Source organism: Lissotriton helveticus, chromosome 1_2 (genome assembly GCF_964261635.1).
Source record: "Lissotriton helveticus chromosome 1_2, aLisHel1.1, whole genome shotgun sequence".
Lineage (NCBI taxonomy): Eukaryota > Metazoa > Chordata > Amphibia > Caudata > Salamandridae > Lissotriton > Lissotriton helveticus.
The window spans coordinates 356,120,877-356,140,945 of NC_136058.1; the positions used below are offsets into that span (position 1 = coordinate 356,120,877).

The 20,069-nt window shown below is 49.1% G+C and overlaps 1 protein-coding gene and 1 pseudogene across 2 annotated transcripts in view; one reads left to right on the forward strand and one right to left on the reverse strand.

Moving 5' to 3' along the window:
• Positions 1-20,069, reverse strand: part of LOC144807916 (uncharacterized) — a 503,122-nt gene that overhangs the window by 453,302 nt on the left and 29,751 nt on the right. For both annotated transcript variants that reach the window (XM_078673509.1, XM_078673507.1), the window contains one exon: positions 13,435-13,502. In XM_078673509.1, the coding sequence (XP_078529635.1) occupies positions 13,435-13,502 (68 nt within the window). The remainder of the gene's footprint in view (positions 1-13,434; positions 13,503-20,069) is intronic.
• Positions 16,507-16,657, forward strand: LOC144808072 (5.8S ribosomal RNA; annotated as a pseudogene).

Below are 20,069 nucleotides of genomic sequence, written 5' to 3' on the forward strand. Positions count from 1 at the left end.
AATAGCGCAAAGACACATGATGCCTAAACATTCAGAGGTGCAAGGAAAAACCACACAATTGCGCAAAAACTCACATAAGCCACCACCTGTGGCAGCCCCTAGGCCAACTGGCCTTGTTGGGGCTAGGACGCCCTGTGTCTCAATGTCAGGGGCCTAAACGGTGCAGGTGCCCACTACTTGCTGGGCACCTGGGAACAGTCACAAGACCTAAACGGTGCAGCTGCCCACTAATTGCTGGGCAGCTGGAAATCAACAAAACTGCGCCAGGGCCCTCACTGACCCTTAGGCGCAAACTGCGCCACTGCTGGAGCCACACAGGCTCTGAACTGCGCACTTGGAGCCACACAGGCTTTTAAACAATTATAGGCCCCTGGAGCACTCGAGGCTCTGAACAAATCCCTCGCAGGCAGGAGGGGGCGGGCACCGGCAATGTGCCCCGACACCCCCTCTAACTAATATGGCCCCCGTAGCCCCCTCGTGGGCTCCTCCACACATGGGCCTCTTGGCTCGAAATAACCAATTGGCCCCCTGAGCCTCAGAGGCTCTGTAAACAATTATGCCCCCACGTTGGAGCCTTGCAGGGCTCAAAACTAATGCCACGGAGCCTCTCTGGGCTCTAAATTGCGAGTGTCCCCGTGATCGCTGGAGCGGCCCTCTGCCAACTGGGGCCGCTCTGAGAACAAAGATTAAGACACCCCCTCACTCACCGGGAACTCGCTGGTGCTGCACTTCGTTCTCCCGGCTTCTCTCCGGCAGCTCAGACTCCACCAGCCAGACCGGGGCTCTCCTCTCTCCTCGACCGGGGCTCCCGCTTGGACATGGGAGCCCCGCAACCCTCGCGAACTCCTTTCAGCGCGGGCTCCCCGAGGCGGCAATACGCGGCATTACCCGGGCCCCCTCCTGGGACCCGGGACTCTTCTGGCAACGCGGGAAAAAATCCCTCCATGCCGCCAACGCCATGCTTCGTCTTCCCTTCGGGCTGCCGGGGGCGGGACTTCCGGGGCTTCTCCAGGGGCCGCGTAGTCATTGGCCAGCCTGCAAGTTACTTCCGGGTCGCCGCGGGCATCGCGGCGGCCCTGTTCCCACCAGCACTAGTGGCAAGATGAGGGGTGGGCACCCTCGAGGCGGGTACGAGCACAACCAAGGAGGGGCAATGAGCGGTGTGGACAGCCGCGCCGACAATCAGCAAAAACGGGTCCAATGCCGGGTGGGCACCGGCTTCAACAAATAAAGCGCTCCCCCAGCGCTAAAGGAAATTCAAAGCGCTCCATGCGCTAAAATAGTAAGTCAAGCGCTTCCAAGCGCTACAACAGAAAAATAAAGCGCTCCTAGCGCCAAAGGCTGAAATAAAGCGCCACCAGGCGCTAGGGGTGAGAGCAAAGCACTCCCAGCGCTAAGGACCAGCAAAGGTCCACAAGTCAAGCAAAGTCCTTCAGGGGTCCAGGACCTCAGCAGTCCAGGACATAAGGTGGAGCACAGCAGCTCCCAGAGAAGGAAAGGTCATCAGGTGTCCAGGGGCTGGGCAGGGCCCAGGGATTCCCCTGGGCCCAAGCATCAGCACGCCCCTGGCAAGATTCAAGTCAAAAACAAGAACAATTTTGGAAGGGGACACAGCCCCTTCTTATACAGAGAAAAGTCTTTGAAGTCTTTGTGCAGGCAGTGTGAGAACCAGCTAGAACTGGTTATAGGGAGCTCTCTTCAGTGTCAGGGACAGAGGTGGCAGTGGCCCAGCGGGGAGGTGGAGCCAGCATTGTGGCAGGCAGGCACAGCCTCATTCACTCCCAGGTGCTATCTCCTCCCACTTCCCTGGCAGCAGATGCAGCCTTTCATCCACGGGCTGACTCAGACAACCTCCTGGGGGCTCCCCAGCCCCTGTCATCCTCAAACCAGACAGTCAATCCACAAGCAGGCCCAGGCACTCCTGGGCCAGGCTCACCAGCCAATCACACGCCAGACACAAATTACACAAATATGCCAACTTCTAAAAGTGGCACTTCTAGACTAGACACAATCATGCCGCATACACCATTACGCAGCATTCAGTCTCACGAGTTCTCACATATCAAACTCGACCCTGCCCTCCCCACACATCAGGAACTACCATGGGCATACATATTCCCCATTCATTCCTATGGGAGGGCAGGTCACTCACCACACATACACAGAGAGCTCACGCACTTTACACTGTACCACAGTGAAAAAGTGTGCAAAGGCCTAAAACCATCAACACTAGGTTCCAGAAACAGGCTAGGAAAAAGCAAAAAGTATCGGGGTGAACCTGCCAAAAGGGCCAGGTTCAACACAACCCCCTTCCAGCCAAAATGCAGGGTAGACCAATCACTCCACTGATGGGCTTCCTTGCTTTGGGCGACAAAACACGGACACGGGCCCGCACGGCAGGGACACCCTCCAGTTTTGTGCCACTCTGAACCCACATGGTTTCCTCCAAACAATAACTTTCTGACACAACTAGGATACCCCACTGGTACTCTCTAGTCATCCACAGCCAGGAACAGGCCCTAGGCTATCCAAATATCACAGGTCCTAACCAATCCACAGAGCGGGGGGCAGTAACCCCTGGCACACAATAGCCATTCTCCACTCTCTCTCTCAGTGTAGCTACAACTACCACTGATCTTTCAACCTAGGGACCATACCCTCACGCTGACCAGAGGTCACGGGCAAGCATGCCCCACCCTACCTCTACTTCTGGGTTTCCGCACCCTCACAGGGAACCACTCACCAGAACACAATTCTCCTACCAGATCAGGACCTCACTCCATCACTGGTCTACCACCTGGAAACTATTTCACTCCTGAGGTACAAAGCACACAGCACAGTCCCTCTTCAAGCAGGTGGGGGGACACAGCACACAGCAAAGCCCCCTTTCCTCTACCTTAGTGGAAACAACAAACTGCAGGTGGGCCCCAGAACACACAGCAAGGGCAGCCTCCTCAGTCTCTTCAGCTGATCTACCTTGGCAGAGATTCCTTCTTGACCTAGAAGCTTCCTAATCTCCCAACCTAGGATCTAAACCCTCAGGTTGCACCGGGGACAGAAGTAAGGACACCGTCCCTCTGCACCCCCTTCCAGAGTTCTGCACACTCCCACCTTGGAGCGGTACCTCGGGAAGCCAAACACCAGGACCGCCGGAGTTCTGGTTACAGACACTCTCCGTCCTTTAGACACAGGAAGATCCTCCTCAAATGACCTGTAAGTACAGCCTAGGCCCCTGACCTGGCGCTCCCTTAGGGAACCCTCCAGGCCCTGAGACAGGGTTTCGGGCCAATGTGGGACACACCATCCCACACTCACTTCGCCTTCACTGAGACAGGGCGTGAGCCCCTACACCCCTACCATCCTATTGGGACCTAGCTGGGCTACACATGAACCTCTTCCCCTTCACAGGATCATCAGATACACAAGCCACTACTTTTAGAATCACTCCCTAATGCCTCTGCAAGACATCTAGCACACCGCCAGACATCCACGTTCTTGTCCAGTGCCTCTGCAGGACCTCCTGCACACCACCAGAGGTACACCTCCCGTGCAAGCTCCTTTTATCACAAAAAAAAGACTCACACCAACTCCTCTAGTTCAGCACACCACTCATCCACACACTCCCCCTCCAGACTGGTGAGACAGTTCCTCACTGCCCCTGACTCTCAACCTGTACCCCTCTTACTGAGCACCAGGCACCATACTCTGGGAACTGGGAATGGGACTTCACTCACTGGAGACATTTAAGCTGCAACCACTGGATCCTACCATACTGGGGAATCCAGACACACACACTACACTCAGGGGATAACCACCCTCCCAAGCAAGTCATTTCTCCTCCACACTCCCTTTCTTCCATCTACCCACACAGGGACAGGAACAGGATTGGCCACCGGACCCAGCAAGGGATTCCTAATCTATGGGAACCTCCCCCTCTACTGGTGTCCCGTCCTGTCATTTTCTCTCATCTGCCACTAAACATAGAGTGCAGGAATACCATCTGAAAATGACACTCTTGAGGAAAAACAAAATCATAAACAATAATTGCAAACATGTGACTATCTGAAAAATGCAGAGTTTTGTAATGTAGCCAGTTGTCGCTGTGGCACTGCGCAAACACAAGTCCAAATCCGCACCGCTGACCAACAATGTTAGAACTGGCAATTTCTGGTAGGCTAAGGCTGACGCCAAAGCCAGGCAGAAACCACCATTCTAGTCAGGGCAAGGAAGTCACACGCCAAGATAACCCCTGCTCACCCCCTTGGTAGCTTGGCACGAGCAGTAAGGCAAAACTCGGAGGCAATGTGTAAAGCATTTGCGCCAGCACACAACAGCAACAACATCCTAGGCACACCACAAAAGGAACTCCACACAAGGTTATGTAAAAATAAACTTCTGTATCGTCAAAAACACATCAGATAAAAATCACACTTGTACATTGTGCCAACTGGCACGGGCAATATTTATAAGGGATTATGTACATGACAGGGCCACATGGGCCTCTGTCAGAATCTACACTTTTAGAAATAGCACTTCTGTTAGAAATAGAATAAGTATAGCACAAAATAACAGTTATAAATCACAACCAGTAACTACTGGGAACAGGTAAGTACCACCTACGCAACCCTAAACACCTTAGGAGAATGTCACGCAGGGGAACAGGACCTCACTAGGACCACCTGTACTAAAAAGAACAAGCACCTAAGTATCACACAGCATTTAGGGGTATAAGCACAACACATTACACATGATGCATGAAAACACATTCAGCGGTGTAGTAAAGGGAAACACATGATGCATAAAACATTCAGAGGTGTAAAATCAAGGAAGACACATGATGCATTAAAAACATTCAGATGTGCCAGGAAAGAAAGCACAACTGAATAGCGCAAAGACACATGATGCCTAAACATTCAGAGGTGCAAGGAAAAACCACACAATTGCGCAAACACTCACATAAGCCACCACCTGTGGCAGTCCCTAGGCCAACTGGCCTTGTTGGGGCTAGGACGCCCTGTGTCTCAATGTCAGGGGCCTAAACAGTGCAGGTGCCCACTACTTGCTGGGCACCTGGGAACAGTCACAAGACCTAAACGGTGCAGCTGCCCACTAATTGCTGGGCAGCTGGAAATCAACAAAACTGCGCCAGGGCCCTCACTGACCCTTAGGCGCAAACTGCGCCACTGCTTGAGCCACACAGGCTCTGAACTGCGCACTTGGAGCCACACAGGCTCTTAAACAATTATAGACCCCTGGAGCTCTCGAGGCTCTGAACAAATCCCTCGCAGGCAGGAGGGGGCGGGCACCGGCAATGTGCCCCGACGCCCCCTCTAATTAATATGGCCCCCGGAGCCCCCTCGTGGGCTCCTCCACACATGGGCCTCTTGGCTCGAAATAACCAATTGGCCCCCTGAGCCTCCGAGGCTCTCTAAACAATTATACCCCCACGTTGGAGCCTTGCAGGGCTCAAAACGAATGCCACGGAGCCTCTCTGGGCTCTAAATTGCGAGTGTCCCCGTGATCGCTGGAGCGGCCCTCTGCCAACTGGGGCCGCTCTGAGAACAAAGATTAAGACACCCCCTCACTCACCAGGAACTCGCTGGTGCTGCACTTCGGTCTCCCGGCTCCTCTCCGGCAGCTCAGACTCCACCAGCCAGACCGGGGCTCTCCTCTCTCCTCCACCGGGGCTCCCGCTTGGACATGGGAGCCCCGCAACCCTCGCAAACTCCTTTCAGCGCGGGCTTCCCGAGGCGGCAATATGCGGCATTACCCGGGCCCCCTCCTGGGACCCTGGACTCTCCTGGCAACGCGGGACAAAATCCCTCCATGCCGCCGCCACCGCCATGCTTCGTCTTCCCTTCGGGCTGCCGGGGACGGGACTTCCGGGGCTTCTCCCGAGGCCGCGCAGTCATTGGCCAGCCTGCAAGTTACTTCCGGGTCGCCGCAGGCAGCGCGGCGGCCCTGTTCCCACCAGCACTAGCGGCAAGATGAGGGGTGGGCACTCTCGAGGCGGGTACGAGCACAACCAAGGAGGGGCAATGAGCGGCGTGGACAGCCGCACCGACAATCAGCAAAAATGGGTCCAATGCCGGGTGGGCACCGGCTTCAACAAATAAAGCGCTCCCCCAGCACTAAAGGAAATTCAAAGCACTCAATGCGCTAAAATAGCAAAACAAGCGCTTCCAAGCGCTACAACAGAAAAATAAAGCGCTCCTAGCGCCAAAGGCTGAAATAAAGCGCCACCAGGCGCTAGGGGTGAGAGCAAAGCACTCCCAGCGCTAGGGACCAGTAAAGGTCCACAAGTCCAGCAAAGTCCTTCAGGGGTCCTGGACCTCAGCAGTCCAGGACAGAAGGTGGAGCACAGCAGCTCCCAGAGAAGGAAAGGCCATCAGGTGTCCAGGGGCTGGGCAGGGCCCAGGGATTTCCCTGGGCCCAAGCAGCAGCACGCCCCTGGCAAGATTCAAGTCAAAAACATGAACAATTTTGGAAGGGGACACAGCCCCTTCTTATACAGAGAAAAGTCTTTGAAGTCTTTGTGCAGGCAGTGTGAGAACCAGCTAGAACTGGTTATAGGGAACTCTCTTCAGTGTCAGGGACAGAGGTGACAGTCGCCCAGCGGGGAGGTGGAGCCAGCATTGTGGCAGGCAGGCACAGCCTCATTCACTCCCAGGTGCTATCTCCTCCCACTTCCCTGGCAGCAGATGCAGCCTTTCATCCACGGGCTGACTCAGACAACCTCCTGGGGGCTCCCCAGCCCCTGTCATCCTCAAACCAGACAGTCAATCCACAAGCAGGCCCAGGCACTCCTGGGCCTGTCTTACCAGCCAATCACACGCCAGGCACAAATTACACAAATATGCCAACTTCTAAAATTGGCACTTCTAGACTAGACACAATTATGCTGCATACACCATTACGCAGCATTCAGTCTCACGAGTTCTCACATATCAAACTCGACCCTGCACTCCCCACACATCAGGAACTACCATGGGCATACATATTCCCCATTCATTCCTATGGGAGGGCACGTCACTCACCACACATACACAGAGAGCTCACGCACTTTACACTGTACCACAGTGAAAAAGTGCGCAAAGGCCTAAAACCATCAACACTAGGTTCCAGAAACAGGCTAGGAAAAAGCAAAAGGTTTCTGGGTGAACCTGCCAAAAGGGCCAGGTCCAACAGAGTTGAAATATTGGTAAGACTATTTTCGCATGTGGAAGATGGTGTTGGAGAACAAGGGATGTTTTTTGCTATCTCTTACTCCCATTCCTCAGATTGTTTGTTGGGAGGAATATGGTGAGAGCGATTGATGTGAGCAAGTGACCCAACTAGGTTTGTGTCAAAGGAATTTTCCATATTGTAATGTGAGTAGGAATGAGATTGACATTCAATTGACAGCTGATTTTGTCTCACCTTATACATTAATTGGTCCACAGACTAAAAATAAATGTTGGCTGCAAAACGTAGGAATGTCTGAAATCAAAATATATTTATATGTGGCAAAATAATTGATATGGAGACTGAGTTTGATGGTGAGTTAGTATTCAATGTAAAAACAGCGCCATGTGTCTTATATTAGGCAAAAGGGGGTTCCAATTGTTGGGAACGAAATAACCAGATTGGATTAGACTTTGTAGTAGACCTGAATCATTTGATTGTGTGATTTCCAGATACAAACTACGTTGACACCCATGAAAGATTGGGTGTCTACGTTTTAGGATTGGGAAAAATGAAAGGCTTCCAGCATAAAATAATTTCCAAAAGAATGCCATACCCATCATGCACAAAGTGCTCAGGGTAACCCTGTCTTTGAGATGTGATTTGTGCAAGGAGTTGGAAAGTTTGTGTGAGTTGGGTGTCATTGAGCCGATAGAAGGCACAGAGTGGTTATTTCCAGTTGTTCTGGCACGCAAGGGCAACAATTATGTGTTGGTCTGCTCAATCTTAATCACAATATAAGGGCTGATTGGGAACCACAGCCCAACATACCGGAAATGTTGCGTACCTTGGACAATGCTACGGTGTTTACAACATTAGCTATGTTAGCAGCGTATTACCATGTGGTGCTGAGTGATGACTTGAAACATTTCTCCACATTTGTTAGACCCATGGGAGTGTTCAGTTGAATGCCATTTGGTATGGCATCAGCCTCTTCAGTATTATGAAGGATAATGATGGAGATGTTCAAGGACATCAATGGAGTGAAGTTCAGGAACACAATGACAGGTTGATGAGTGTGTTGTGTATCTTGCAGGAGAGAGGTTTAAACCCCTGTTGTGAGAAGTGTAGGTTTGAAGAGAAAGAGAAGAGGATGTAGACTATATTTGGGGCATCACATATTGAAGAATGGTGTAGGACAGCAGGTCTTAACCCATGGTCATGGGACCTGTAGGGGGCCATGACACTTGTTCAAGGGTCAGCGACCCTTAGAAGAAAACATAATATTAACATATTAATAAAGTGACCAAAAACAAAGAAACAAAATTAAAACATTTAAACCATTCTGCAAATGTGAAGTCATTTTAATTTGGAGCCTAATAATTTAGTTGTATTCTCAGATTCATTCATGGGAGAAAGAGTGAGAGCATCCACAGAATAATGCATGGCCGATGTAACGGCCTCAATTAAATTTACAAAAACTGAAACCTTGGCATTTATTTTAAGACGTTCATGTTTTATATTTGTTTGCAAATTACATCAAATATTTCACCATTTGTTTGTTTCATGAATGCTAATTTCTGTATTTTTGTGCATTGTTTTGTGGTTTAAATCATTGAACTTGCTTAGGAAGGCGTCCCCTGCATCCAGTAATGACTCATTGGGGGTCCCAATATTAGAAAAATTATTTAGCGGTAGTCCCTGGATCCAATTAATTATTAAGGGTTGGTCCACAGAAATCTAATGGTTAAGAAAAACTGCTGTAGAACCTAAGATCAAAATGTTAAGTGTCATCAACAAAGCTCCTGCTCCTTCCAACTAAGACCTAATACTATCTTTTTTAGGTCTTACTGAATTTTACTATAGAAGATTTGTTGTGTCTGATCTCATGCTCCACGATGAGATCAGCGGGATGAAATAGCGAGTCCATAAAATTCTAGGAGGTACGGTTAAGGCTACCTAGGTGTTGGTGGTTGCATTGGCTGAGCTCTGGAGAAGTCTGACAATATCACTCTGAGAGCTGAGATCGCATTTCAAATTCAGTTATAAATGCAAAGGGAGAGCAGTCAATGCGGTTTATAAGAGTCTAAATTCAAGCTGGAGTGAGAGAACCAGTACAATTTGCATTACGATTACTCTGATTTTGACACCACATTGATTTAGCTAACACCATCTTGTTTGCCCTGGTGGAGAGTTGACAGCACTGGATTACCAGCGTAAGATGATACAAAGTCTGCAGACCACACTCTCCAACTCTCACCCCTACATGCTCTCCCTTCCCAGGGACTGCTCTCCTAACCTCCAATTACACCTCACTCAATAAACTACTGGAGAGCCCAACACACACACAAACATCAATACTTTGGAGATTTTCTCCATGATCAATATCTCTACTACATGCAAATCTTGCTTGGATATGAATTTACCTTGAAGAAATGAAATTATAAGAGGTGTTTGGCAAAACAGGAGCAAGTTGGTTTATTTAAGTGCAGCTGCCAGGAGAGACTCAACAGAATAAGTCTGAGGAAGGTCTCCAAGTGTACAAAGTTTCGGGTGGTTTTATACATAACTTTTGAAGCACCATAAACCGATTTCAGCATTCTTAAAAAGCATTAGAGTTGTAAACTAGCAAGGTTGGGCATCAGATAAGGACACAAATGACTCACGGGCTCAGTAGGAGCTAATATGGGCCAGTGTGTATGTGTCCAGATATCGTGTGATCACTACGTGTGGTGTGCATGTCGTGTCCTGATCGACTGAGTGTTTCTATCTACAGGTGGCATCTAGCTTTGGTGAATTTTTGGGGAACTTGATCCTTTGGCCAACCGTGTTTTATTGGGGTCATTGTCAAGGAGCTGTTTGTTGTGCAACTATATATCTGTGGACTCGATCAAGGTATACCCTAGGCATGCATTTATCTTTGGGTTAAGAGAGAGTCCACCTGTAAACTGTTATTCCAAAAGCATGGATTTGGATCGCAGCGCCTGCCTGACCACGCATCTCTGGCTCAGATTTGATGGGGAGGTCACCTTGACAGCAATGGTACAAGTTCACTTGAACTCCTAAAAAATAATATGGCAGTCACTGGTGTCATTCATATCAAAATTCAAAAAAGCTTGTGTACGGTTGTCATAGAGTACATTGATATTGTTTTTACCCATATTGACATAGTTATGCATTCCTAGACCATGACATACATTGTCGCTTGTACATGGACTATGGCATACATTGACATTGCTACTGCTGGTAGCATCGCTGTTGTACAGGCATAGATTATGACACACATTGACATTGTATTTATGAGCATTGACATTGTGATGTGGGCACAAGTTATGGCATGTGTTGGCATTGAATTTATAGGTATTGCTATTGTCGAGCCTCAAGCATCATGGTACTCATTTACATCATATTTACCAATTCCAATGCAACACACCCAAATGCTCTGATCCCTCATCACATTACCCATCCAATAACCATGAAGAACAGAGCGGTAATATGATACTCTGATTCCATTACCCATCCTATAGCGACTGCCACCAGAGTTGTGTTTTGATACTATGCTCCCTGGCCCCATTACATACCCTATAACCACTAGCACTAGAGTGAGACTTCTTAAACACAATTATAGATCAAACTTCTTAGGCAAACCACAGAAGAATCACCTCCTATCAGTCCTGTGACCAATTTCCTACACATGACAACAAAATTGCCTGCCAGAACTGTAGGTGCACAGCCTTCAATGCAACTTCTATCATTTCTGTCATCCGCGATAATGAAAGCGATGCTACTGCACTCACAGAACCCTGGTCTTGTTACTCCTCCATACTATGTATTTTTACTACTACAATACGTCATCTCCACCTCAATAGAGCAACAAAAACTAGCGGGTGCATGCCTGTTTCCACAAAGACTCCCAAAAATCCAAAATGATCTGCTCAAAATCTCCTTGTTCCAAACATGATAACTAAACCACTCAGGCTAAACATGTTATATCACCCACGTGAAAAAAAAGTGCTTAATCTGTAACAGAATAAGTGCCTGGGCCTAGAGTTTTTCTCAGAAGCCCGCAGCCGGTACAAAGTCAGGGTCCGGAATACCAAGATTGAGTAGTTAAGATTCTACCTCATGCCTCTTTCATCCACCTCAAATCCTAGCAACAGTCAACAACCTACTACAGCTTTGCCCATTACCTGACCACAATGTGGGATATGCTGTGAACCTGATTTTCATAAAGAAACTGTGTATTAACCTCCAGCTCCTGCTATCCAAAATTTCATTAAAAATATTGATCTTAACACACCCTGTATTTGCTAAACCTGGAACAGAAATTGTAAAACTTGCAGCCCTCAAACACATTGAAAAAAAGTGTTGGTAAAGCAAAAAATGGTAAGGTGGTAACACATGAAAAGAAAGGCATGCAACATCCATATACACCATTTGGTCTGAGTGGCAGTGCAGTCTGTGTCTTTCTGTGCTTTCTATGTCTGTGTGTTGGGTTTATTTTGCAAGCTTGAAGTACTGCTGTTTTTACTCCCTAAGCTTGTAGTGCTGGTACAATGCAGCAGTGTAACCTAATGAAATAAAACGTATGGCTCACACTTAGAAGGCTAGAAAAAGGGCAGGTTGTATGGAAAAGGACAAAATAGAGTTTTCATATTTACATGCTTGTATTTGCACATTATACCAGACCTGTTGTCTGGTATAACGTGCAAATACCGGCCCCGGTGACTGCTAGTGAGGAGCTCAGGCAGTCTTTGGATGGAGGGGGGAAGGCCGCCTTGATATTGTTAGATCTATCGGCGGCCTTTGACACAGTCAATCACAATATCCTTATCTCTAGACTGTCTGAGCTGGGCTTGCACAGCTTGCCACTAGAACTACTTCTATCTTATCGGACTGAAAGATCGTTCAGAGTAGAAGTAGGAAGTACCAGCTCACACATTTTTAATTTACATTGAGGAGTGCCTCAAGGATCATACTTGAGCTCTACGCTCTTCAATGTATATGTGGCCCCTTTAGCGGCCTTAATCAGACAGTATGGCTTTTCTGTAATCAGCTATGCCGACGACACTCAAATTGTGCTGTCATTTGCCGACAACGAAAACGAGGTGGCAGATCGTTTTAACACCTGTATGTCAAAGGTGAATAGCTGGATGCAAGCAAACTGTCTGAAACTGACAGACGTTTTACTCTTGGGAACTAACCCTCTTGGTTGGTCGCCTGCATGGTGGCCCTCTGAGCTGGGTGAATGCCCCCAACCTGTTTCTAAAGTCAGAAATCTTGGGGTGATTTTTGACAATAGTCAAATCAATGCTCTCACAGCAAGGTTTTGGGCCACTCTTAAGCTGATCAGAAAGATTCGAGCTTTTATTCCCCCACAGTCTTTGAAAACAGTGGCAATTGCCCTTGCAATATCTAGATTGGATTATGGCAATGCACTGTACCTTGGAATCCAAAAGCAATATTTAAGCAAGCTTCAACGTTTGCAGAATGCGGCAGCCAGATTAATCCTGAATATCCCTAGACATGAATCAGTCGCTCAGCGACTGGTGTCACTTCACTGGCTGCTTGTTAGAAAAAGAATAGCTTTCAAGGCATTATGCATCCCTTTTAATGCACTTCATGGCAGGGGTCCACTCTATCTGACCTCTAGAATAAAATATTATGCTCCTATGAGGAATCTTAGATCGGTTAGCCACAAGCTGTTGCAAGCACCTAGATTGAAACAAGTTCATTGGGGCGGCAGATGTTTCTTGGTAAGAGTGACCAAACTCTGGAACAGCCTACCCATCTCGATCAAAAGTAGTCCGAACCTCATTATGTTCAGGAAATCTTAAAAACCTGTTTTTTTCAAACAGATATTTAACACACATGCATTTGTTCTGACGTCGATTTCTTTAGTGTCAGCGCCAAGACGCCTCTGGGAATTCGTTGCGCTGTATACATTTTTAAATCAAATCAAATCAAGTGCTTCTTTTTTTTAAGCAGACATGTGCCAGAATCTCACTTTTAGTAATAAGTGACTGCCGCTCATTCTGGAATCTCTGCATTTACCATTGTGTTACTAATACATCATGGTCCCTTCTCTCTAGTGATAAGGGAATAATATCAATTTACATTAGAATGATGCTCTTTGTGACATTGTCAGCCTAGGAGTGGTTTGGTTCCAGGGGTAGTTGTCATTGTCCTGCTGGTAGGAACAGAGTCTGGACTGCATAGGGCTGCATAGATTAATCACTGGGTTTAGGCACCATGGTGGTGTTGCGTTACCTTTCCGATTGGTGCTTTCACCTCCTTCACGCTCATCTGGGTTAGATCTTCGACGAATAGAGATCATCCTGGAAAAATCAAAGACAGACTTAGGAGACATGAAAATATAAGCCTTAAGCTGCAGGTTTCCCAGCCTGTACAGGGTGAAAGACCAAAGGTAGTGGTAGACAGTAGATTATAACATTAGTAAATGAATCTGTGTAAGTAAGCTCTCCAGAACCCTTGTCATAAAACTGCAATGTTAGGAAATATGTACCTTAATCTTTATTCAAAAGGGAATCAACAATATTGGTGATTGATGGAAGAACAGTGTTCAGGTAGCTCTGGAGAGGGAATATATGTTGCAGTATTGCCTCTCCATTACTGACCTGACCATTATATCCTACCAAGGAGCAGGGTTTGGGAATGTGCAAAAAGAAATAGAACATGCAAGAAGAATGCAAGACAGGAAGAGACTGAAATGGCATGACTTTTTTTCAAAATAAGGGTTATTGTTGTTTTCAAGAGTAGCCTTGCATAGCTTTTAAAATGCAGGTACTGGTGTCACAGCGTAAACACTAAAAGACTGTAGTATATCAATGTTATAGTCCCAGACATTGTTACAAATAAAGATTACTTATTTATCAGCGGAGTCCACTTGATCATTACCTATGGAGGTTTACTACTTTCTGCTCTAGCTCACACTTCCCCCCCCCATATGCATATGATTCAACTAATATACCATGCAGAGCTTCCAATATGCCTATATCTTTTTAAACTTCTGAGGGCAGCCCCAGTCCTCATATACAACTTTCTGAAGTCCCCAATACACCAATCCATGAGTTGTGTCCGCTTATGTACCAAAGGGGTGAATTGGGGCTCTACAATCTGATCACATTATGTCTTGCCATCTGACTCAGGGAATTCAATCCTGTTAAGACTGGGAGGAGCAACCAGAGCGGCCAGACAGTCTCCCTACAGAGTGAAGGGATATCACCCTTGTAAATAAAGACCTGGAGCCTGGAGAAGACCTGAGGACTCTGTGAGGAGTGGGTGGGAGGTTGCCAGGAGGCAGTGAGGTCTAGTGGGGAGCCTGGCACATGGTTCCTGGTAGTAAAGTGTGAAATTCAGCTCCACGTGGAGACCACCACACTGATCTTGCCATCTGCCTGTGTGCAGTATTCACAATCCTTGTATGCCAGTTGGGGCCTGTAGTGAAGGTTAAGGGCTGTCACTCTGGTGTAGTGATGTTGTGAAAGTTGCCATGTGCAGCATTGTGAACAAATGGAGGATGACACCTCAGTTTGAAACCCCTCTCCTCCCCCCACACATGTGAGGTAAGGGCTGCAGTGGATCTTCTGGGGTGAAGAGGGCCGCTGCCCTGTAGAGAACTGTGACTTAAAGTGGAGGCTCGCTGTAAATGCGAGTTTGCAACCCCCATATGCCAGATGGAGGCCAATGTTCATCTTCAGGGCCGTCACCCTGGTTCAGCGCTGTGGTATTGAGAATGCTGGTGCTTTTCACAGTGTTGTGATCTACAGAAGGAGGTCACCTTAAGAGCAAGAGACATGACCTCCGTTTGCAAAGAGAGTGCTGCGAAAGGAGCAGTAGGCTGTGACCCAGAAACCAGGTACAAACTGCGAACTCGGAGCTGTCACGTCATCATCGGAATGTTCAGAATACCTTCAGTCTGCAATCAGGGCTCAAGGGTACTTATCACAGAAAAGGAGGGGGTGACACATAGGTTCAGACACTGTTTTGGCTATGACGAGACTGCTGCTCCTCGCTGGCACCTCCCACTCTCAACCTCGGACCACTGAACACCCTCAGGCTCTATGACGTGTCTACAGTGGGAGTAGATCAGACCAAACCTTGAGCTTAGACTATAGGTTGGGCAAGTGCTCTGACTGCAGCTTGAAGGCGCTTGGACACTTTGGCTTTAAGTAGCCATCGTGGGACTTCTAAGGCCCATATTCTATTGTGAAGCCTAATTTGGGTGGTGCCTCAAGTGAACGGGGAATAACTCAGCCCCTAGTTAAAAGAGCAGGACACTGTCGCCCATGGTGGCCCTGATAGAATACAGATGTCACAACAAAGAGTCTGTTAAAATTTAGAGTGTAATATATTTTTGCTCTGGACGTTCAATTGTAGTGTTTGCTAAATTTATGTTGTGTTGAAAGCCTGTGTTCAAATAAATAAATTGAGCCCTAAATCACATTTGTGTTTGGAAATTAATTATAAAAAGGGGAACTTGAGACTCCAAAATGGTCAAACTGAACTATTACATCAGCGTGGAGTACCTCAGCATCAGTTCTGCCTGTTTGGACCAGGACTGGAGACTGAGAGGACTTCAGCCAGAAGAATCAAGAACACTTACAATGGAGCCTTGAGCACCAGCTTCTGATTGCCCCAAGACCAGTGAACCCTATGAGGAGCGGGAGATTGCCTGGAGGGGATCAAGTCCAGTGGGCATCATGTCAAGTGAATCCAGGGAGCAGAGTTTGAGGGTTTGGTCCACGTCAGGAAGCAACATTGATCGGGCCATTCACTTACAAGCAATGTTCATGACCCCTGTATGCCAGGTGGGGCCTGTGGTAAAGATAAGGAGCTGTCACCGTAGTGCAGAGTGGTTATGAAGAGGGCTGTCACCCTGAGCAGCATTGTGACCTGAAGCATCACTCCACTTTAGCTGAGTTTGTGACACCTGCATGCCAGATGAGACTGCAGTGAATCTTTGCGCTGATGGTGAATAGGGTGGTCTTCATGTACTATGTTTTGACCCATTGCAGTATGCCATCTTATGTGTGTGAGGTGACACCCATGACAAGAGGGAGGCCGAGGTGAATCTTAAGGTCTGTTGCCCTGCTGCTGCATTGTGGTAAAGAGTGTTGAAGAGGGCCATCGCCATGTACAGCGTTGTGACCCGAAGCGGGATACCACCTTAATTACATGTGGCGTCCCTGTATGGCAGGAGAGGGACCGCAGTGAATCTTGAGGGTAGTCACACTGGTGCACCACTGTGGTAACGAGAGGACTGTAGCCCTGGCCAACAGAGGGACTGCAGGTGGGCGAACAGTTAAAAAAGTTGCCTGTGGCTCTTGGTCATGGATCGCTTGGCTCACCCATTGATAAAGAACACAGTTAGCTCTTACAATTAATTTTAAGACACATTGATAATCAACACTTTGAATGCATTGTGTGGCTCTGGGATCTACCCAGGGCTATACCGCTATACTGAGTGGCTTCACTCCCTGCATCCCCCTCTCCCTGCATGTGTCAGACACATTATCAGCCATCAGCCACATTATCAGCCATCGCTGGATCCCAACCCCTAGTCCTGGCACAAAGGTAAACCACTGACGTATCTGGCCTTTCACTTCCCACCTCGGTGGGGTACAGACAAGCAACTAGTCCACCACGGGTGTGTCCAGGGGTGCCTGGCTGTGTGCTGCTTATGGCTGTCTGTGGTGTCCCAAGGGTGTCCAGGCGCACCACCTCTGGCATCTTCAGGAGGAAGCTGAGGCCCCCTTGTTGCCAGTGTGTGTAAGTTCCCAGGCTGCACTCCCAGCCGCTTCTGACTCTGATCCGGTAAAGGGTACACTGTCATAATCTCAGCCCTTGCAGCGCAGGGACTCTCCCCATGCTTCAGCATCCAACTATGACTTCACCCACTGAATTTAAGCTAATGCCGTAAAGGAGAAAAAGTAATTAGGCTGGATTCTGGATATTGTACCCTTGCCTCACAGAGCCTCAAGAGGACGTGTATTTGCTAGCGCTGTATTGTAGGTGCTGTAGGCGCGTCGCGCCGTGCTTTTAACCTCCCTTTTTTTATCTGAGTTGTTATTATTTCATTCTCCCTTGCTTTTAAACTGTTTTCATCATTTCCCCTTACCTGCATCTTAATGGTGGAATCACCGCTGCTTTAGCGGGTCCGGTCCTGGGGTTTCCGATGCCTGTGGGAATCGGCGGCCATCTTGGATGTGGCTGTGATGCTTCTGGGCGCCTTTGGGAGCGCCCAGAAGGCTTGGAGTCACGCGCTCTCCCTTTATGAACCAGTTCTCCGCACGCAGCGGTATCGCGCAGCGGGATCGCCCTCTTCGCGCCTGAGTCAAGCCAGAGTCCTGCCCGTCTGCGCCCGTCAGCGCTAAGGCGGCGCTAGGCGTGGCGGAACTCTGCTTGGTGAGATCATTCCCAGATAATGCCGCCGACACATGCATATACCCGGGATGAGTTGTTCGGGCTTAGGAGTTTTGTCCCATGTTGTATGCATGGGTCTGTCAGTCCTCTCTGCGGCCCTTACATCTGTGCCTGTGGGGTCTGGTCTCTTTCTGTCCCCTCCTTGATTTCCTCTCATTCGGAGCTCTCCCCGGCGAAGTCCCGCTGTAGCAGACCGCTGGTCCCACGTGACATTATAGTCTGGAACCTAAACATTAGATCCCTTCCGAAGCATCATGGGGAACTGTATGATCTCATAAGTGATGAGCTTCCAGACGTCTTTTTTATGACGGAAACATGGCTTCAAGATGCCGACTCAGCAGTTGTGAATCTTGCACTCCCCCCTCAATATTCTATTTTTTCATATAATCGGGCATCTAGGGGTGGTGGCATTGCTGTTGCCATTAAATCTTGTTACCCATGTGAATGGAAGGTGGTGGATCTGTGGTAAATAAATAATTAATTACCGGTACTATTTTTGAATATATTAACAATAACAGATAGCTCAATAAATAAGAGGCAGGATCCGATGTATCCGAGTTGAACAGGCTTTATTCAGGCAAAGGGGAAGGGACTGGAACGGGACAGCCTGAAATAAAATAGGAAGGAAGGCAGCTGCACCCGTTTCATCACAATTCAACATATATATAGTAAGACATTTCTATTACATTACATACAATAGGCGTAACTAGTGACAAGCGTAAGATAAGAAGACAGGGGCGTGAAAAGAAGGCGTGCACAGGGCGTGCACGTAGACATGTGATGTGAACGTCACAGAAGTGTCATGAATGGGCGGAAACATGGAGGGGGCTACCTGAGCAGCTGGGACCTTTAACCTAGTGGTGCGCGCAAACGGGCAATGACGTGTTACCGGGGAAAACTGGGGGCTATGACTTCTGCACTAGAAGAGGAGACTAAAGTCTGCGGTGTCAGGACGACATGTACCTATAGCATATCTGGTATCTGGTGTTTGGAGTACATGTTGATAGAATCTAAAAGTTATCAGGGCAAAGGCTACTTGACACAAATCAATCAATCAATCAATCAATCAGGTCATTTGTAGAGCGCACTACTCACCCGTAGGGTCTCAAGGCGCTGGGTGGGGGGGGGGTGCCATTACTGCTCGAACAGCCAGGTCTTGAGCTTCTTCCTGAAGGAGAGGTGGTCTTGGGTCAGGCGCAGATAGGTCGGAAGTGAGTTCCAGGTCTTGGCGGCCAGGTAGGAGAAGGATCTTCCTCCTGTTGTCGCTCTTCGGATGCGGGGGACGGCGGCGAGGGCGTGGTTGGTTGATCTGAGGAGGCGCTTGGGAGTGTAGAAGTTGATCCGGTTGTTGAGGTAGCTCGGGCCTTGGTCGTGTAGGGCTTTGTGCGCGTGGGTGAGGAGACGGAAGGTGATTCTCTTGTTGACCGGGAGCCAGTGCAGATCTCTCAGGTGTCCGGAGATGTGGCTGCGTCGGGGGATGTCGAGGATGAGTCTCGCCGAGGCGTTCTGGATCCGCTGGAGTCTCTTCTGGAGTTTGGCAGTGGTTCCGGCGTAGAGGGCGTTGCCGTAGTCCAGTCGGCTGGTGACGAGGGCTTGGGTGACCGTCTTCCTCGTCTCGGTGGGGATCCACCGGAAGATCTTACGTAGCATGCGCAGGATGTTGAAGCATGACGAGGAGACGGCGTTGACTTGTCTGGTCATGGAGAGGGAGGAGTCCAGGATGAAGCCCAGGTTGCGTGCGTGGTCCGTCGGTTTGGGTGCGGTGCCCAGGGCGGGGGGCCACCAGGAGTCGTCCCAGGCGGAGGGCGAGGAGCCCAGGATGAGGACCTCCGTCTTGTCCGAGTTCAGTTTCAGGCGGCTGGTCGTCATCCATTCGGCTACGTCTCTCATCCCTTCGTGCAGGTTGGCTCTGGCGGTGGCGGGGTCGTTGGTCAGGGAGAGGATCAGCTGGGTGTCGTCAGCGTAGGAGATTATGTTGAGGTTGTGTTGGCGTGCGATGGTCGCGAGGGGGCTCATGTAGACGTTGAAGAGGGTGGGGCTCAGTGAGGATCCTTGAGGGACGCCGCAGATGACTTTGGTGGCCTCTGACTTGTACGGTGGTAGGCGGACTCTCTGTGTTCTTCCGTCGAGGAAGGAGGTGATCCATTCCAGTGCCTTCTCCTGGATTCCGATGTTGCTGAGGCGCTGTACTAGGGTGCGGTGGCAGACAGTGTCGAAAGCCGCGGAGAGGTACAGGAGGATGAGGGCCGCTGTTTCTCCGTTGTCCATCAGAGTTCGAAGGTCGTCGGTGGCGGCGATGAGGGCGGTCTCGGTGCTGTGGTTCGCTCGGAAGCCCGACTGTGAGGGGTCGAGGGATCCATTCGTCTCGAGGAAGGCGGCCAGCTGTTTGTTGACGGTCTTCTCGATGACTTTGGCCGGGAACGGGAGGAGCGAGATGGGACGGTAGTTCTTGAGGTCTG